Here is a 17,961-nt window from a genome sequence, read left to right as displayed (position 1 = left end):
ACTGTGTCATTGTAAGGTTGAGTACACTGGAGGAAGATTTTGAGGGAAATCTATAATGAAAAGTTGAGTGTCGAATTCACATTATCAGCTAATGTCTTCTGGAAAGCTAAGAGACATCGTTTTAGGCGAGTCAAAATTATACATATGCCCTGGTTATTTCCTATAACTTCAAGTATAGAAAATGCCCTGAGTTATACAAACAGGAGATGTTAATCCTTGTAAGATAGTGTTGAACTAAGATGTAAAATCTGGGGTTGAATGTACACACCTAAATAATTTGTCATTTACTCTCTCCAGGACCATTATACTGATCACTGTAACTAAAATTTTATTTGTGGTCTTTTATCACATGCATTAATTCCTTTAAGAAGCAAGGATTAATGAGGACCTCTTATGGTTCATCAAGTCCTAATTGGGAATCTTGGTGTTGTGACTATTAACACACTAATTGTAGGCAGGAAAAACAGCAATTTAAGAAAAAAATATGTAGGTAGTGCAGAACCTTCAAATATTTAATTAAATGACAAAAAACTTCTTTGCTATAAACACCCATGAACTGAAAGTAGATAGAGAGTTTTTGGTCTGGTGATAAGATTGCATGACTCAGCAATTTCTTTGTACTGTTATTTAAATACTTCTCAAGGAGGCTATGAAATACAATATACAATGTGACCTTTATTAAACATGTGGACTGTCTTAAATACATTCAAGGCATTTAAATTTTTAAATTTTTTGTGCTCATTACAGTTCCTAAAAAACACATTAACTAAAATTCAAACATCTCTTCAGAACAAAAACGTTGCAGATTTCTCCCACCAGACCTGGTTTTGTCCATTAAATCTCTATGGTATGGAGGATGGATCCAGAAACCCATCACCGACTTCCAATGAAACATCAGCCACATACTAGACCTCTTAACCCACAAAAGAATGTAATTTACTTACAGATCTCCAGTACTCCTCTGGCCCCTGGGTAGACCACTATTGGCTCACAGCCCTTTCAGCCACCAGGTAAGGTGTTCTTTCTACTTCTTAGCCTTGGAAATCTAGCACCAAGATTTGGACTTTTTCACTGCAATTCATAATTATTACCAGTTCCTCAACTGTGGCTTCCATTGTCAAAAAAGTAGCATTCTTCTCAAGAAACTTAGATAAATCTGCTTTTTTCAAAGTAGAGAACATTGAGAATTAGAGTGAAACTAGATGCACAATAGAATAGGAAGGTAAACATCTGCACCATATTCAACAGGGACTAAGCTACAGGTCAAAGAATCACTTATTGTTGCAAAATCTTTATTTGGCTAGAGGATGGGATTAAAAAAACATAGCTATCCCCAGGAAACTGTCCTGTTGAGAACAGACCATATGATTATGTATGTGAGTTTGCCCTATGCAAAACACTAGACGTAAATCTTCACCTTTGAATAAGCGAAGCAAGTCTATCTGACCACCTTCCCACAGAACCTAGTTTTTATGGAAAACAAATCAATTAAGCTAAACCCCTACAACACATTAAATGTATATTCATTTTTAAAAGCCTAAAAGAACAGTGGAATTACAAATTATTTTGTATTTTAGAGGCTTTCACGATTTAAAAAGTTAACATTACAATTTAATTTGTGCTGCTAAAAAGCAAACGCTGTCTCGACGCTGACTTGACTCCATGACTTGCCGGAGAATCATCTAAAGCTTTTATTCGTCATGATGTTCCTGAGCCACGTGATCTTTGCAAGGATGCCTGACTTTGGCCTTTCCTGTACTATGGTGAACCCATCACTCACTTACTACTAGAGATGTGTACCCCAACTCAAATCCAGCGAAAAGCTGAGCACCTGAGAAGTCACTGGCTCAGGATATATTTGACGATCACCCGAAATTTAACAGTCTGTGCTCCCAAGTCTCCTATCCTAGAGTCAATCTATATGGGGTGAGGAGCAATCTGGAGGAAGGTGGCAAGGCTTCTGGAAGACATTATTTTCCTCCGTTAGCATGCAGGATTCAGCTCAGTGCCTCTATGAACGACTCCATGTTAATTTCCCTCACCAAATGTACGCTAACTCAGTGATTTACAACCTTGGCTGACCAGCACCTGGGCCCTGGAATCAATTATTTTGATTTTGATTCCAGGGCCCTTTCCAAGACCCACCAGGATACACCATCTCAGCATGAGGGCCAAGAAACCCGAGTTTTTCAAAAGTTCCACGGCTGATTCGCATGCAGCGAGCCCATTACGGGCCTGCAGACCAGCTCTGGAAGCATTTGCACAAACTACCGTAATGGAGTCTGTGTGAGGAAAAGGGTCCCATCACAGGCATTCAAGTAAAACCAACAAGACATGGAATGTCCACAGTACACTCAGAAGCAAAGGTTACACTTTAATAATAAAAAACACAACCACAGAGAAGCACAGTATTTTCCCTCTGTTACATTAGTAAATACACAGAAGAGGAATTAAAAAAAACGGATTTACTTCAAACTACTGGTTCTTACACTCACGAACATATATCAGAATTACTGCAGGAGGTTTTAAAACTATTTAAGTCTAGGCCTCACTCTTGGAGAAGATTGCAACGGTGGTCAAAAAGCTCTTCAGTAGCTCCGCCGCTTCCTTCTGGAGGAGTCACTGACTCTAGGTAGACTGGGACACCCTGGGTTTCTTGGGCCACTCTGGGTTTCTTGGGCCACTGTTTGGGGGTGTGGGCAGCTTTTCTGGCAGATTTACCAGCAGTAGTGAAGAACTTGGCCTCTGGCTTTTTGGGAGTCTGTCTTGGGTCTTTCTTCCCCAATGAAGAGTTTCTTTCTTTCTCCACCTCTTCTTTGATTCTTGGCTTCTTCCCTGGGCCTTTACCTGGGGTCTCGGGCTCTGCAGCTTTCGGGGTCTCCAAGGCTAGGAAGGCCTTTCTCTTCTTCCCATGAGCTGTGTTGGGGCCAGGACTCTTTTTTGGAGACTTCTTTACTGTGGCATGTTTTTGTATCTAAGAAAGAGAAGAAAGTTAAATCCATGGGGAAAAAACCCAACTGACAAGTAGATCCAAGAGTTATTGTTTTCATTATTAAGGTAAGCCCCAAAAGGTACACCTCAGCCCGATGAAATGAGGAACAGCTTTTCTTCCCGCCTTGCAGTCATTCTGAAAGGTAGCAGCATTCCATTATTAATGGTGTACCAAGGACTCTGGCAGTCTCCCCGGTCCATCACAGGGAAACCATCCTTTCCCGGGGTTGAGGGTAGGGACGGCAGAAGCACCCCCTGGAGCAGAGCAGGGAGACCTGTCCTAATCCTGGCTCTCCTCACCTTCAGTTGTCAATGCCCTGCACATGGGTTAGGGCAGGGGTCCCCAAACTGTGTGTGTAAAAACCAACTGGCGTGACTGTTGGAAAAACCTATTTCCCAAAGTTATACTCAGAGGCTCCTCGAGCAGACAGTGTCAAAGGCCAGGAATCTGGGATTTTCCAAGCACAAGATGACAGCTGCTGACGATCCAAGGACAACATTCTAGCAACGGACTCTGTCCCCATACAGAAGTAGGTTATATAGACCAAAAACAACCAACAAAACAAAACTTTGTTTTTGAGTAAATATAAACCAAAAGATTACGGAAAATTTGAAAAACATCAAAAATATAAAAAATAAAACTCCCTAATAACTTGACCACACAGTATGAACTATTATTTATGAACTTCCCCCATGAGTATGCATGTATTTTAAAGCCAAGCATTATGCCCCTTTCCCAATTATTTCATCTGTATTTCCTAAGCACTACAAACTTATTAAACTTTACTTCAAATAACTTTACAAAAACTACCACAAGGGTACACGACATTTTCTTTTTTGCTTCTACAGTGAACAACGATGAAACTTTTGTATAGTATTACCCTGATCATGTTTCCCAGATGGGTTCAAAGGGCATGAACGTTTCTACAGCTCCTGAGACAGTACCCAGTCAGCCATGCTCTCCACTCGTGCATTTCCAACATATGATGGCCAGTCCCATTACAACAAAATATAACAGCTTCCTTTCTTTAAAAATAATTATACTGCTTACAGGTAACATACTGATCACTTACGTTAATTTCAAGTATATTAAAAAACTCAGCAGCACTTTGGGGGCACTTTAAAAGGAATACTTTCACTCGTAGATGAAAATTTTAATACCGTTGAAGATTTTAAGGCTCACCGTTAGGACGAAACACAATAGGTTAAGTGCAGTAACAGCTTTGGGACACCTGGTGCAGGCTGTGCCCAGAGGTACCACGAGTCTTCTCTGCCCGCCTGGTGAGGGCCGCCTGTTAGTCTTTTAGGGACCTACTTCCCCTCTTATTTTCAAGAGCTCTGCCTCCAATAGTTGGATGGATACTATGTGTACGAGGAAAAACATTATCAAAGAACCAAAAAATAAAAAACGCAGTTCTTTTAAATGATCCCCTCTGAAACCCATTAAGTCAGATTTCTGTTAAGGACCATGGGGGGTGGGTGTCTGAAAGTGTTCAAAGGTTTGAAAGGCAGGATCTAGTCTCCAAGTTTCCCTAGTAAGTTTCCTACGACTAAGTACGCGGTGGTCCAGGACTCACCTTCAGACACCGAACCACTGTCCAAATGCCCGCCCTGGCCTGCTTTCTAAAACCACAGGTAGTGTTTCTTAGAATTATTAATATGGTCAAGTCCCCCTCGATTGCAAAGTACATAAGAGGTTGTGTTTACTATAAGTCACTCCGATATTTAAAAGAAGGGTAAAGGGAGTCATGGTAAGTATCTCCAGGGTTCTTGAGGTTTTCTCCAGGATTCTTCATCTGTTACTTCAAAATCTTTGGTAGAACAGGTTTCACCTGAAATAGATTTCTACAAACAATGTTGCCCATCTGTGTAACGCTTCTTACATTTGTCACTCAGGAGTACCTGCCTGACACCCAGGGCCACTGAATCAGTCCACTACGAATATCAAACATTAATAAAAATACCTCCACGTTTTCTTTCGCTGGAGTTTCCCCCAGAGGTACCAGCACTGGGATTTCCTCCTTGGATTCGTCTTGCACTTTAACTTGGGCTTTTCCTCCGCTGGTCTGTTTCTTCTTGCGTGCTGGGGTCCCTGCCTTCCGAGGTGTGGGGCCCTTCGCTGGAGCACCATTGGTCGTAGGGGCTGCCTGCCCTGCAGCTGGCGCAGGTTTAGCCTTTTTTTCCGCCAATTTTAAGAGCCTCTTGTTTCTTTTGTTCTCCCTTCGTTTGTCGAGATATTCTTTTTGTCTTTGTTTTTTCTTTGCTTCCTACAAAAAAAAATCAAGCCTAAATTTAGTAGAGGATCCTTTTGTTGGTAAATAAATGGCACAGACTTAGCATTTGTAGTTCTGGGGATTCGTAAGCTCCTTGAAAGGGCCTTGACCTGTACAAGCTCTGAGCAAACAAACCCCGATGCCAGCATCTAAACCCCAACTCCACTTTGTCTGTGAGTCATAGCCAAAGATGCATTTTATGTGGTCAATTCTGTACTGGTATTCAGAATCCGGGTATCTGAAGAATGCAGTCGCAGATTTTATGAAAGTCAGTCTCATTTATAGGTGAGTTAACAATTATCCTAAACTGTATATAGTATGTGATGTGAATTATACCTCAATAAGCTGTTACACTGCCCCCCCCCACAAAAAAACTGACTTTTTTTTCCTACCTCAGATTGTAGTTGGAGTTAAAATAGTCAAAAGTTTACATAGCTAGGGGTCCATTATCTTTACCACAGAGTACTGTTAAATAACATCTATAAAAGCATCCAAATTCCATTTTAACTAGCAATTCCAAAATTGTCACAAAATCCTCAACTGAATCAGCTGATAAACAGCACAAAATTCTGCCTTCCTGTTTCCAATAAACGCAGTCTTTTTCTTTCTTTTGGTGAGGAGGATTGGCCCTGAGCTAACGTCTGTTGCCAATCTTACTCTTTTTGCTTGAGGAAGATTGCCACTGACCTAACATCTGTACCCATCTTCCTCTATTCTGTATGTGGGAGGCCGCCACAGCAAGGCTTGATGGGGGGTGTGTACGTCCACGCCCAGGATCTGAACCCACGAATCCCAGGCTGCCGAAGTAGAGCACATGAACTTAACCACTATGCCACTGGGCTGGCCCCTAACAGCAGTCTGTTTTATCTTGGGTCATCCTCTCAATGAAAACAAGTAAAAAAGTGGGGTAAAATAGTAAAAAAATTTTTTTTCATAAGCACTGATGAACTGAGCAAACTCTAAGAAATTCAAAACAAGGACCCAATGGGGTAGGTTGAGCCCAGAAGCCATTTTTGCCCCGAGTGTACATACTGATCCCTAACTTTTGCTTCCAGTCATGTGGGACTGGGGGCAGGAGGGGAATGGCGAGAAATCAAATCCACGTGTGCACAGTCCACACCGGGCAGGGATTCCAAGAGGAAACCCCCTCCAGTAAGCTGGGACTCTGATGAGTTACACCCTCGGGGTCAAGATGAACTGGAGGGGAGCTGTGAGGACATTGCCAAGGCTGGGTGTGAGTCACTCAGGGAACCTGAAAGCCTTGAAAGTGCTCTCAGGTGGTCCCAGGCAGAGAGTGCCCCCAGGTGTCTGGCCAACGTAAATGCAAATCCTCCAGAGAAAGGGTCTTCATCTGACACCTCAAATTATTTCTACAAATACTTTTCCAAATGCAACGACCATCACACAGTCAACGATAACCACGTACATAAGGAGCCAGCAGGAAGAGGCAACCGGCTGCACCACCAAGACGTCTCCTATGTGAGTTATCAGACAACTAGCCAACAACTACGCTCAACATGTTCCAAGAAATAAGACGAACTGGAAGACTATAGATAACAGGAAACCAAAAAAAAAGTAAAGCCAATTTGAAAAAGGACAAAGCAGGGAATGTCTAAGAATTAAAAAATAAAAAGACCAAATTTAAAAACTCATTGGACATAATTAACATGGCTGAAGAAAGAATTAATAAACTAGGAGATTGGTCCAAACAACAGCAAAAAATTTGAATTCCTCTCATTCTGGCTTCTTTTGCCATAACACCAGTAGCCCTGAAAACCTACAAACCAAAACCAAGAGGCATCTGTTAGCCTAATACAACCTTAAATTCTGCCCATAAGTAACAAACTACTTCATAAACTAGATTCTGGTTTTCCTCTCTCTCAGCTCCTCTTGCCACTGCACAGACCTCTCCTAAACCTAATTAGCCCTTTTAAGAGAAATTAAACATTAAACTACCTAACGTCAATAAATACTAGACACCGACATCTCAGTGTGCTCAAGTTACTCCAGCATTAACCCATCTGCTATGTGGGATGGGGGGGAACCAGAAGCACCAGCTCTGGGCAAACACTGAAACGCAGGCAGGAATGGCCACCTTGTTCTCTCTTCTTGGGGCCAAGTTGCCATCCTTGATTAAGCCTACTCAGTATTTAAAACTCTACTAACTTTTTTCTTCTGACTAGGAGTGCGTACTCCTTTGGCGTCATCTTGACTGCTGACAAACGAAGAGAAGATGGGAAGGGCGACCGATTTCTCAGTTTTCACATACAAGAGTTTCACACTCTCCCACTTCTGAAACAAAGAAAGGAGCAATATAATCTCTACACGTTCTGTTTCTTTTAAATGAACACTCAATTGATGCATCTGCAAGACTATACCTCGGGCAATTTCTGTGAAAGCCGTTTCGCGACAGCAACAACGTTCTCCATGATGTGCTGAACCTGCATTCCAGTGTGACCGATGCGTATAGTACTGAAATTTAATCAAGTTTTAGACAAAAAGACTGTAAAAAATAATTTGTTTTTCAAAAGAAAGCACAGGCAGATATGTGAAAGGTATCAGTACACAAGCCTAAAATTTTTTTTAAGGTAGAAACATTAAATCTTTAGTTTCTAAATATATTTGAAAGGAAGATTATCATCTTTCTTGTTCTAGAAATGTCCTCCTCCTGAAATATGTCATACCATGAAGAGGCGACTGAGGAGCTGCCACCTTATGCGCGAGGCTGGGAGGGTCAGTGGGCAGGGCCAGGCGGCGCTTTACCTTCAGTCTAGAAAATACAGATCACTGAGTTGGCCCTCTAGCTTTTCTGAGGGCAATTACCCCAGGAGTGGCTGTTCTGAAAGGAACTACCCCCAGGAGGTTTGTCTGCTTTTTAGTTCCAGTGCCCTGACCCAGCTGCCACCTCTAAAATAAACATGCTCATTGCTCAAGGAACAGCGTCTTCTGGCCAAGAGCAGGACCATCCCTTCAGTGGACGCCGACCGCAGACATAAGCCAGGGGGAAGCCCAGAAGCGCCCATCACTCAGCCACGGGGTCCGCCTGTCCCTGCTGGCTCCCATCCTCCCCACCATGGGAGCCAAAAGGCAACTCGCTGTTCATTGGGTGTCTGCAGAATGAGGATGCAACAGGGGCTGGTGCTCCCATCTCCCTCCAGTCAAAGACAGGGGGCTCTGCCCACTCTGTGTGCCCACTGCCACCTACCGGCAAGCACACCCATGGCTTCCCAGATAGAAAGACAGCAAGAATTAGGGGGGCGGGAGGGTGAGGAAGATAGAAAACCATTGCTTTGCAAAAAGGCAGGAAAGGAGATGGAGGAACGGTTTAGGTTTTGTATTGTGTTTTATTAGTTCCACAATTTTCCTTCAACTGTAGGTTTGGGCTTGGAAAAACCCCAGAGGCAGGAGACTGCTACTCCTTTATCTGCCTTCATGGTGCCATCTCCTTCTCCCAGCTGCTCACCAATCCCATGAACCAGGCCTCCGACCTTCTAGCTAACTGCTTCCCATGAGCCACTACTTTGATGTCAGCCTATAAGCAAAGAGTGCGAGCTCCAGGTCTGACCGCCAGCTCTTCTCAGCTGCTTAATTATACCCAATTCAGAGTCTCCCACCTGCAGGCAGAAGGCAAAACCAGAACCCACCTGTCTTGCCAGCCATACCCTGTTCTGTCCTACCTGGAGACACTCTGCTGAGGGCTGGCCTCCCTGGTGGGCAGAGTCAAGACATCCTGGTGGTCCTGTTTTACCAGGATGTTTTACCAGGTGTGTGTGAGCACTGGGTACACACGGGCTCCTAAGGGTATCTATGGGAGGAAGGGCTGTACCCTATAGCTCTGCCCTGCTGGCAGCTGTCCATCCTAGTCATCGGATTAAGTATTTTATAACATGATTTTGAATATGTTTACAACCACCCCTCTCCCGCCTAAACTGCCAAGCATTCAAACTTAACCCGCCCCTCAGCCTAATAAAACAAGCTGGGCTGCATTCTATCCCCTGGAAGCTAGGAAGCAACCACCGCCCTACAAGGTCTTTTCTGGTCCCTAAGACCAGGTGTGGGGGCTCCAACAGCTCACTGTCCTGTGTGACACAGAATCAATGTGACAACACAAAGACACCAGACAGGATGATGAGACAAGATGGACGCTGAATTCATTTAATAAGTAAACCAAGACTGAGGTTTTGGGATCTTCACTTTAAAAGATAACAGGATGTTGGGCCGGCCCCGTGGCTTAGCGGTTAAGTGCGCGCGCTCCGCTGCTGGCGGCCCGGGTTCGGATCCCGGGATCGCACGACGCGCCACTTCTCCGGCCACGCTGAGGCCACGTCCCACATGCAGCAACTAGAAGGATGTGCAACTATGACATACAACTATCTACTGGGGCGTTGGGGGAAAAATAAATAAATAAAATCTTTAAAAAAAAAAAAAAGATAACAGGATGTTGGTCAAAATGAAATGTTAGAAAATGTTCTCTAAGCATTCATCTTATTCTCCTTGCTTTCCTTAATATCTAGAGATGCCCTGTCCAATGCGGTAAACATTAGCCACTAGCCACGTTTGCCTATTTAAATTTAAATTAATTAAAATCAAGAAAAATTAGAAATTCAGTTCCTCAGCCACAGGAGCCGCACTTCAAATGCTCAACAGCTACACATGGCAAATAACTGCTGTAGGAAACAGAACAGATATAGACCATTTCCATCACTGTGGAAAGTTCTATGGGACAGTACCGTTCTAGAGAATTGAATATTTCTAAGGAATGGATTTTAGTTTTAACAGAAGGATCTAGTTTTACACTATCTTGTGAAAATGAAGTTTATATAATCATTATTAAATATAAGATTAAACACAGGCACACAGTGCCTTTTACCTACCTGCAAGAACCACTTTTCGAGATGTTCAGGACAGTTCCACCTATAGATTCATTGATCTCTCTGGATAAATTCTTGGCCAGAAGGTTTACAGGTATCGGAACTCTGTAACAACACACAGGCACTTAGTGCACGATGCATATACACCTATAAACGTCACGCTGCTGAAGTCCAGTCGTTGCTAAGAAACTCACTTCTTCCTGTTATAGAAATGTCTCCCGAGGTGGGAGGGTAGAAGCCGCCTGATTCTCGCATCAGTAAGGAAGAGATCAAAACTGCCCAAGAGGCGGAGCTTGGCTTCATAGGCCTTATATTCCTTTTTTAAAGTGCGGAAGGGGATAATCTAGAAAACATAAGAAAGAGTAAAAACAAAAAAAAGTTAAGAAACTGAACAAAAAGAAGAAATACTTTGGCAACAATGTGCATGTGTATTTTTAAATGTCTCGGAGCCATGTGAGTACCTGTGACGTGCCAGGGACTAGGCTAAATGCTGGGACACAGAGGCAAATGCGTTGAGACCTCAGCTAAAGAAACGACACCAACAACTACAAAACAAGGTGAGAAGTGCTAAGCCAGAGGCAAATGCAGGATGCTCTGGAAGTTCAGAGGAAGGACCTAATGGAGCAACCTTTTATAAAACCTTCAAGATATAAGTTAACTGATGTACACATTGATCTTTTAGGTTAACAAACCTCAAGAGCTCATCCATCATGGGGAAGATGAAATATGCCCTACCTAAAGCCAATGAGAATTAAATTAAAAAGAGAAAATTAAATTCCCAGGAGAGAAATATTAGGTAATATAAGAATGTATTACTTATCACTTCAATTGAATCCAATCTTTTAACTCTCTCAAAAATATTAACCTGCTCCCTACCTGAGAAATGGTTTTAATTCCATGCTTGTTCAAAAGCTTCTTATAAAAACGTTCTGTCTTTTCAGGAGTTACATTGGGTTCGTCCTTGGTAAATAAACAGATATCTGCTAAATCTGATCGAATACCATGAGGCAAGGCCCTGCAAAATACATGAGAAGAAACCAAGAAATAAACCATTATAACAGACAAAATGTATGTTTACATCCAGAAGACACAATAAATTCGCTGTCATTTCAATAAACTTCATTCATGCTATTTAAGCAAATACTCTACTGAGAACATTTAAAAATATATCTAGTTTTCAATAGTATAGAGAAGAGATTTAAGATTCAAGTAAATCACCAAAACTATCCACAGGCCAAAATAACAATAATATTTGGGATATAACAAGAATTAAAATATAATCAGAGATACCCAGAATAGTGCATATGTAATTATTATTACTTTATATGTTGCTACATAAGCATGTATACTACAATGTACTCCATTAATCTAGTTCCATCGCTGGTTCAGAACTTTACCTAGCAGGAAACTGTGGACTCCATAAACAACATAACTCTAAAGAGCTGAAACAGAAAACACGGAGCAAACCAGAAGGACCAGCAAACATGCATTGATTACTACGTTGAGTCTTAAAAAGAAAAAAAGGTTTAACTCATTTCCTAGGCCTACGCGTTCTGAGGAAACACTTCCTTAGTTTAAGGAGAGCAAACAACATACAATAGCATGACTTGCCAAATGAGAAGGTTTAAGCGCTGCGAAGCTGGTAAGTGGTAAAAATCACCATGAGGTGAGTAGTTGGGAGAACATCCTGGAGAACGTGAGAGAGCTTTCCAGAAGGGAGAAACTGTGTGAGTCAAGATGTGGAATCAAGGATGTATGCAGGATACATAAAGCAGTAACTAAGGCAACCAGGCTGGGGCAGGTTTGTGAAGATTGGTTAAGAGAGAGTCTGAGGGTCAAAAGGGTCTTGCCAACTTGTAACCATTTTCACCCCTTCTTCCCCCTTTATGGGGGAAAACAGAAACAGCTATCCCACACGCTGCTTTCTTTAGCAGAGCTGGCTTTTTGACACTTAGCAAGGGACTCCACAGAGAAGCAGTGTTGCCAGATAGAGTATAGAATATCTAGTTAAATTTGAAACATTTTTTTTTAGTATAAATATGTCTCACATATTACAAGGAACCTACTTACACTAAAAAACTTCTCGTATTTTTATTTGCTAAACTGGCAACTCTACAAAGAGGGCATCTCTGACCTACAACTTCTAGCAGTAAGGATGTGTAATTGCCTCAGGTTTTCTCTTCCATAAGGAGTTCACTGCCAAGTGTTCAAGTCTCTGTATAAAGGAGCAAGTCTGGGGCCTCAGGAGTTTTAGCCTGGAAACAGCTCGACATGGAAAGACAACAGATTCTACAAAATTACAAAAGCTGTTCAATTTATTCTACCTTTGTTCTCTCAAAAACCAGGTTTTGGTTTCAATAGAACTGCTTGGGTCAGTTGTCCACCAAGACCCCAGAAAACTGGTGAAAATTTCTAGAAAATCTAAGCACATCTGAATTCCTATAGTTTTTAACAGGACAATTTTTTATTTCAGCTCAGATTTTTATTTTGAGTTTGCAAAGTCTCCATCAGAAACTAAGTTGCCATTGTTAAAGTTACAAAGAACAACCAAGCAGATAAAAACAGCAAATGCAGAAAATCAGAACTTACAATTTGACCCTCAGTTCTTTACTTGGAATTTTCCATAATACCACCATTAAAAAGAAATTTTCATTCTCATTCAAAAGCAATCCATTCGCGTTTTTCCTGGACTTGGAATGTGCCAACAGAGCGTCCACTGCCTTTTTAATCTGCAAAGTGGAGATACACAAATAAATTAAATCTCAATCTAATTTAGCATTTGCCCCTTCCCCACACCTTTTTCTTTTTCTGCTCAAATTTTAACAGGCAACCTCCACAACCGTATCTATTAGGATCCTGCAATTTGTACTGGGAGGAATGTCTATCAGAAACGCCTAAGTATCCGCTTCTAGCACTTGAATACAGAAAAGCGCCTCTTCTACATACGACACGGTGCCAGATGGAACATGCTTCCCCTATCCTCAATGATGAACGCAGCAATCCCAGTAAAAGAGCAATACACACTGCAACTAGCATTTACTGAGCGCCTACTACGTGCCAGGCCCCCGGCTACAGCGCGCTGCGTGCATTACCTCCTCTGATCCTGGAGAGCAGAGGGCAGCAAAGCCCTTAAGATACGAGGCTTGCAAAATCAAGCGACTTGGCTAAAATCAAACGGTACGGAAGCAGAGCTGGGTGGATCTCACCCCAGAACCCCAAGTTATACCTGCAATCCGACTCAAGAGAGCCAGTCCGCAGCACGGGGCGAGGCGGGCGCCCACCTGCGCGTACGAACGAGCTGGCAGGCTGAGCGCACGGCCAGCGAGCGGCCTCCCCGAGCCCCGGGGACGTCCAGGAAGGCGCGGAGCCCACGTCCAGCACCCCGCGCCTCACAAGGCCACGGCCACCCCGCTTCCGAACCACCCTCCCCAGGGGCCACTCACCTGTTCTTTGTCCAGTTGCTCCAGCACGGCCGGAGTCGCTGGAGTCGCAGCTGAGGTTGCCGTTGAGCTGGACGGCGGGGTGGAAGCCAAGGCCTCCATTTCGCTGCCACCTCGTGCAGACGCGCGTGCGGAACCCCAGAGCTGGCCCCTCCTGCGCACGCGCGAGCTGAGGCGCGTATCCGGAAGCCAGGGGGCGGGGACGGGCTCCTTTGCGTCACTTCCGGAGCGCGGGGTAGTCCCAGGGCGTCGCGCGGTGGTGGTTTGGCGGGCGCGAGTGAACGGGCTGGTTCTTGCTCGTACGTCTGGCTCTCTTCCCGGAGGCAGAGCGTCTTTCCCTGCTGCTCCCGGTGTTCGCGAGGTGCGGGGAGCAGCCTGACGACGCCTCGCTCTCGCTCTTGCAAGAAAGAAATCGAGCAAGCGCCCGGAGGCGGGAGAGGAGGCCTGGCCGCCCAGCCGAGTGGGGCCGCCGCTCTCCGTGGACCCCCGCTTTGGGCAGGCCACGGGGGGTGTGGGGAGAGCGGGAAGGTCCGGCCCCACCTCCCACCTGCCGGCTGGCTTGGGGCGGACCACCTCCGCCGCCCAGCCACAGTCTCCTCGAACGCGAGGGTGGTGGGGACCTGCCACCGGCTGGCGAGGACTCCGTGCCGTGGACTTTGTGCACGGGACACACCAGACACGTCGTAAAGCGGCGTGGGGGCTCGAACGGTGACCCAGAGCCAGTCTCGTGAGCTTGAGGTCTTACAGAGGCGGGAGGTAAGAGCTTACACTCAGAAGCGTGCAGGCTGGAAAACGGTAGAAAACCTCCCTTCCTCCCCGCATCCCCAGGGGTGGCCACTGTTCTGTTTTTCCTGGAACCTTCCAGGGATGTTCTAGGCATGTTTAGGAAATACTTATACTTTTTTCTCTTTGTGGATGGTTGGGTTTAAATTTAATGAAAAAAAATTTTAACACAAATAGGAACCTCGTATACCCATTGCCTTTTCCTTTCAGTATGTCTTGGAGGTTGTCCAAGTCGGTGCATTAATGCGCTGCCTCATCTTTTTTAACGGCCGAATGGCCTTCCACCATTTAGGTAAACAATAGTTTATTTAGGAGCTTTTTGAAGGACATTCAGGGTGGTTCTAGTCTTCTTGCAATTAGCTATGGAAAATTTTGAGAGATTAAAGAATGGAGGTAGGAGACTTTCCAGGTCAATTGTTTGCAAAAAATGCCCTTTTCATGTTGCCAAAGCTGGAAGGAGGAATGTTCTGCTGCTGCTTTCTAGTGACTTGAATCAACTTGTAGAAGAAATGTTCTTAAATCTTTGGCACCTACTCGCATTGTGTATTCTAGAATCTAGTGTAAGATGGAATTACTTTTAGCACAGTATTATGAATTGTTACATTAGGCTTCATGTATCATTGTTTTCCAGTATTCTGAAAAGAGTATTAGGGCTGTCAGGTGTTGTGTGACTGAATTCAAGTTTGAGAACTAGACTTCTAGGCCAAGGGAACGGGGTGAATTCAGGTGAAGGAGCGCGGTGGTGTTTGGAAATAATAAGTGGCTGGAACAGGGATGTGCAGAGGGGAGGAGTGGGAGATGTGGCTAGAATGGTAGGTTAAGGAAGGAATTCGTTATCAAGCTGAGAGTTTATACTTACTTGGGAGAAATCATATGAAGTTTTTGAATTGGTAGTAGGGAAGAAGAGGAGGTAGTGATGAATTATGCTTTAGGAAAGTTAATAATCTGGCTGTGGTGTTGTGTTGGTTTGAAAAATATGTCATATGCCCACAAATTCTTTGATAGTTAAGTGATGGAGCTTCAGTCCCCTCCCCTTGAGTGTGGGCTGGACTTAGTGACTTGTTTGTATCAAATAGAATATAGCAGAAGCGATAGAATGGATGTCACTTCTGAGATTAGGTTATAAAAAGACTATAGTTTCCGCCCTGAGTGTTCTTTTTCCCTCTATCTCTGCCACCCTCGCTCTTTCTTTTGTTCAAATACTTGCTCTGGGTGAAGCCAGCTACCATTTCCTGAGCAACCACATGAGTGAGCTTGGAAGTGGATGCCCCTCCAGTTGAACCTTGAGATGACTGCACACTCTTGAGAGACCCTGAGCCAGAACCATCTAGCTATGCTGCTTCCAGATTCCTGACCCACAAAAACTGTGAGATAATAGATGTTTATTTTAAGCCATAAATTTGTGGTGATTTGTTATCCACCAGTAGATAACTAATAGAAATTTGTAGACCTCCCGTTTTCAGACTCATCAACTATGTTGACATAGAAGTGCTATTGGGACCTCACACCCAACACGTCACACCATGGACTCATTAATTTCCCCTCAAGCCTGCTCCTTCTGTGTAGTCATTGGCACCAGCAACTGCCTAGTTCCTTAGCCGGAATATGGGAGTCATCCTTAACTCTCTTTCTCATCCCTCAAATAGTCGATAACAAAGTCTTGTTGTTTATTCCATTTAAATATCTCTTGCATTTATCAAATTTTTTTTTATCCCTTCTGCCTTGTAGTGCAAGCATTCATTTTTTTTTTCCTAGACTACTGCAACAGTCTTCTAAGTTATCTTTCTACCTCCAGTTTTGCATTTTGTAGTCTGTTCTCTGCCCTTAAGTTGGAGTAATCTTGGTCAAGTGCAAATTTGATCGTATCAAACCTGATCGTGTTTAACTGCCTTCATTGCATTACCACTGTCATCAGGATGAGGTACAAATTCCTTAATTTGCCTTATATACGTCCAGAGTTTGCATCTGTTGCCTAGCTGTCCTATCTGGTTTAGCATTCGTCCTGGAAAAAAGTGTCTCAGTTTGAAAAATAAATTATATGGTCATCCTCAACATGTTAGGCACTGTTCATCTGATCCTTCCCTAACTTATACACTGCCACTCACCCCTTCAGTCTTTAGATCCTGGTTTCAACTCTGTAGTTTCCACTTGTTTTCATACCTTCCAACATGCTGTAACTTCTTCCTGGAACAGTACCACCGTCATAGTTGTCCTACCGTAATGGCTCTCCCTTGTTTGAGCATAAGCTCTGATAGGGCAGGGGAGAACTAACTAATGGTAGGAGAATTATAAATGATATCTTTACCATTGTATCCTTAGCACCTAGCCCATATATGACATTATTAGTATTGCTTTAAAGAAAGAATAATGCATTGGAATGGCCTGAGACAGGGCTTAGGTTGACAAGCATAGGAAACTATTGTAGTTTTCTAGGTATTGAGCTCTGATATTAGGGTGATAGCAGTGAGAACAAAGTATAAGACTTGACCGAAAATTGGATATACAAGGAGGGAAATTCACATTACTCCCAAGTTCTGAATAACTGGGTGAATGGGTGGTGGTGTTAATAGAACTTGGGAAGGCAGGAGGAGCAGTAGATTTGGAAGGAAAAACAGGTTCTTTTTCAGTATTTTGAGTTTGAAGTTCTAGGGGTACATCTAAGTGGATCTGGACTGTGGAAGAGAAGGTTCCTGAACTAACGAAGGAAACTTGGAAGTCATAGAGGTGATGGTTAAAGCTATGGAAATAGATGAGATTGCAAAAAAGAAGTATAGAGGAAGAAGAGGGCTGTGGAGAAACCCTCGATTAGGGAACAGGAGGAAAAAGCCAGTAAAAGAAACAGTTGAGGATGTAAAAGAAAATCAGGAGGGTGCTATGTTCCGTCTTGAGGAATGGAGGTATGAGGATGTGCTAACACCATCAAATACTGAAGCAGTTGAGGAGAAAACATACTGATAGAAGGCCGTTTTCTTGGGCGGTTAGGTCATGGTGACCTTACAGAAAGCAATTTCAGTGAAAGGATTATGAGGAATGTGAGTGATAGAAGAAAGGGGGAACATTGGTATATTTTTAACTTTTACCACTAAGGCAAGTGAAATAAATGAAAATATTTTTGTGTTTCAGAGAATTTATTACATTACCAGTTCTTTTTATGATCAAGGATAACATATATAATAGCACTTACTCATCTCTCTATATAGCGTTTATTGACTTACTTGTTAGCATTTTTGGTTGCCCCACTGACTGAACCTCTGTGGCCTCATCTTTTTCACTTTCAATCCATAATGCCCAACTCGTGTGTAGGTGCCTACCGAAAGTGACTTTACAGCTTAACAGGGCAAAACAAGGCATACCAGGCAGGATGTGATAAATGCTGTGTAAGTCGTATAAGGTGCCACATGAACTCAGATGACTTAAAAACTGAACGAACAGCAACAGTTTTAGAGAAGAGGTCTCTGAAGTTAGTGCTTTACCCTGCTGTGATAATAACTGTTGATTCCTTTGTCTCCTCTGCTAGAGTGAGTTCTCTGAGGACCAGACCTGGGGCTTAGTTATTGTGGCTCACACGGGGCCTGCCTGCCGCGTGGTGAGCAGACGCTGAGT

General features: G+C 43.4%; 1 protein-coding gene across 1 annotated transcript; it reads right to left on the bottom strand.

Annotated features, from left to right (window-relative positions):
- Nucleotides 1–655: 655 nt before the first annotated feature.
- Nucleotides 656–13,715, bottom strand: RSL1D1 (ribosomal L1 domain containing 1). The gene is made up of 9 exons (XM_058570036.1): nt 13,579–13,715; nt 12,725–12,864; nt 11,012–11,150; nt 10,330–10,478; nt 10,139–10,240; nt 7,643–7,736; nt 7,431–7,556; nt 4,956–5,258; nt 656–2,974 (listed from the first exon to the last, which is right to left on the bottom strand). Exons 1-9 carry the CDS (start codon nt 13,675–13,677, stop codon nt 2,549–2,551), a joined length of 1,578 nt encoding a protein of 525 aa, XP_058426019.1. The 5' UTR covers nt 13,678–13,715; the 3' UTR covers nt 656–2,548.
- Between the last annotated feature and the right edge of the window lie 4,246 nt (nt 13,716–17,961).

Source organism: Diceros bicornis, chromosome 26 (genome assembly GCF_020826845.1).
Source record: "Diceros bicornis minor isolate mBicDic1 chromosome 26, mDicBic1.mat.cur, whole genome shotgun sequence".
Taxonomy (NCBI): Eukaryota; Metazoa; Chordata; class Mammalia; order Perissodactyla; family Rhinocerotidae; genus Diceros; species Diceros bicornis.
The sequence above is the reverse complement of the archived record's forward strand: the minus strand, read 5'-3'. Positions and strand labels throughout refer to the sequence as shown.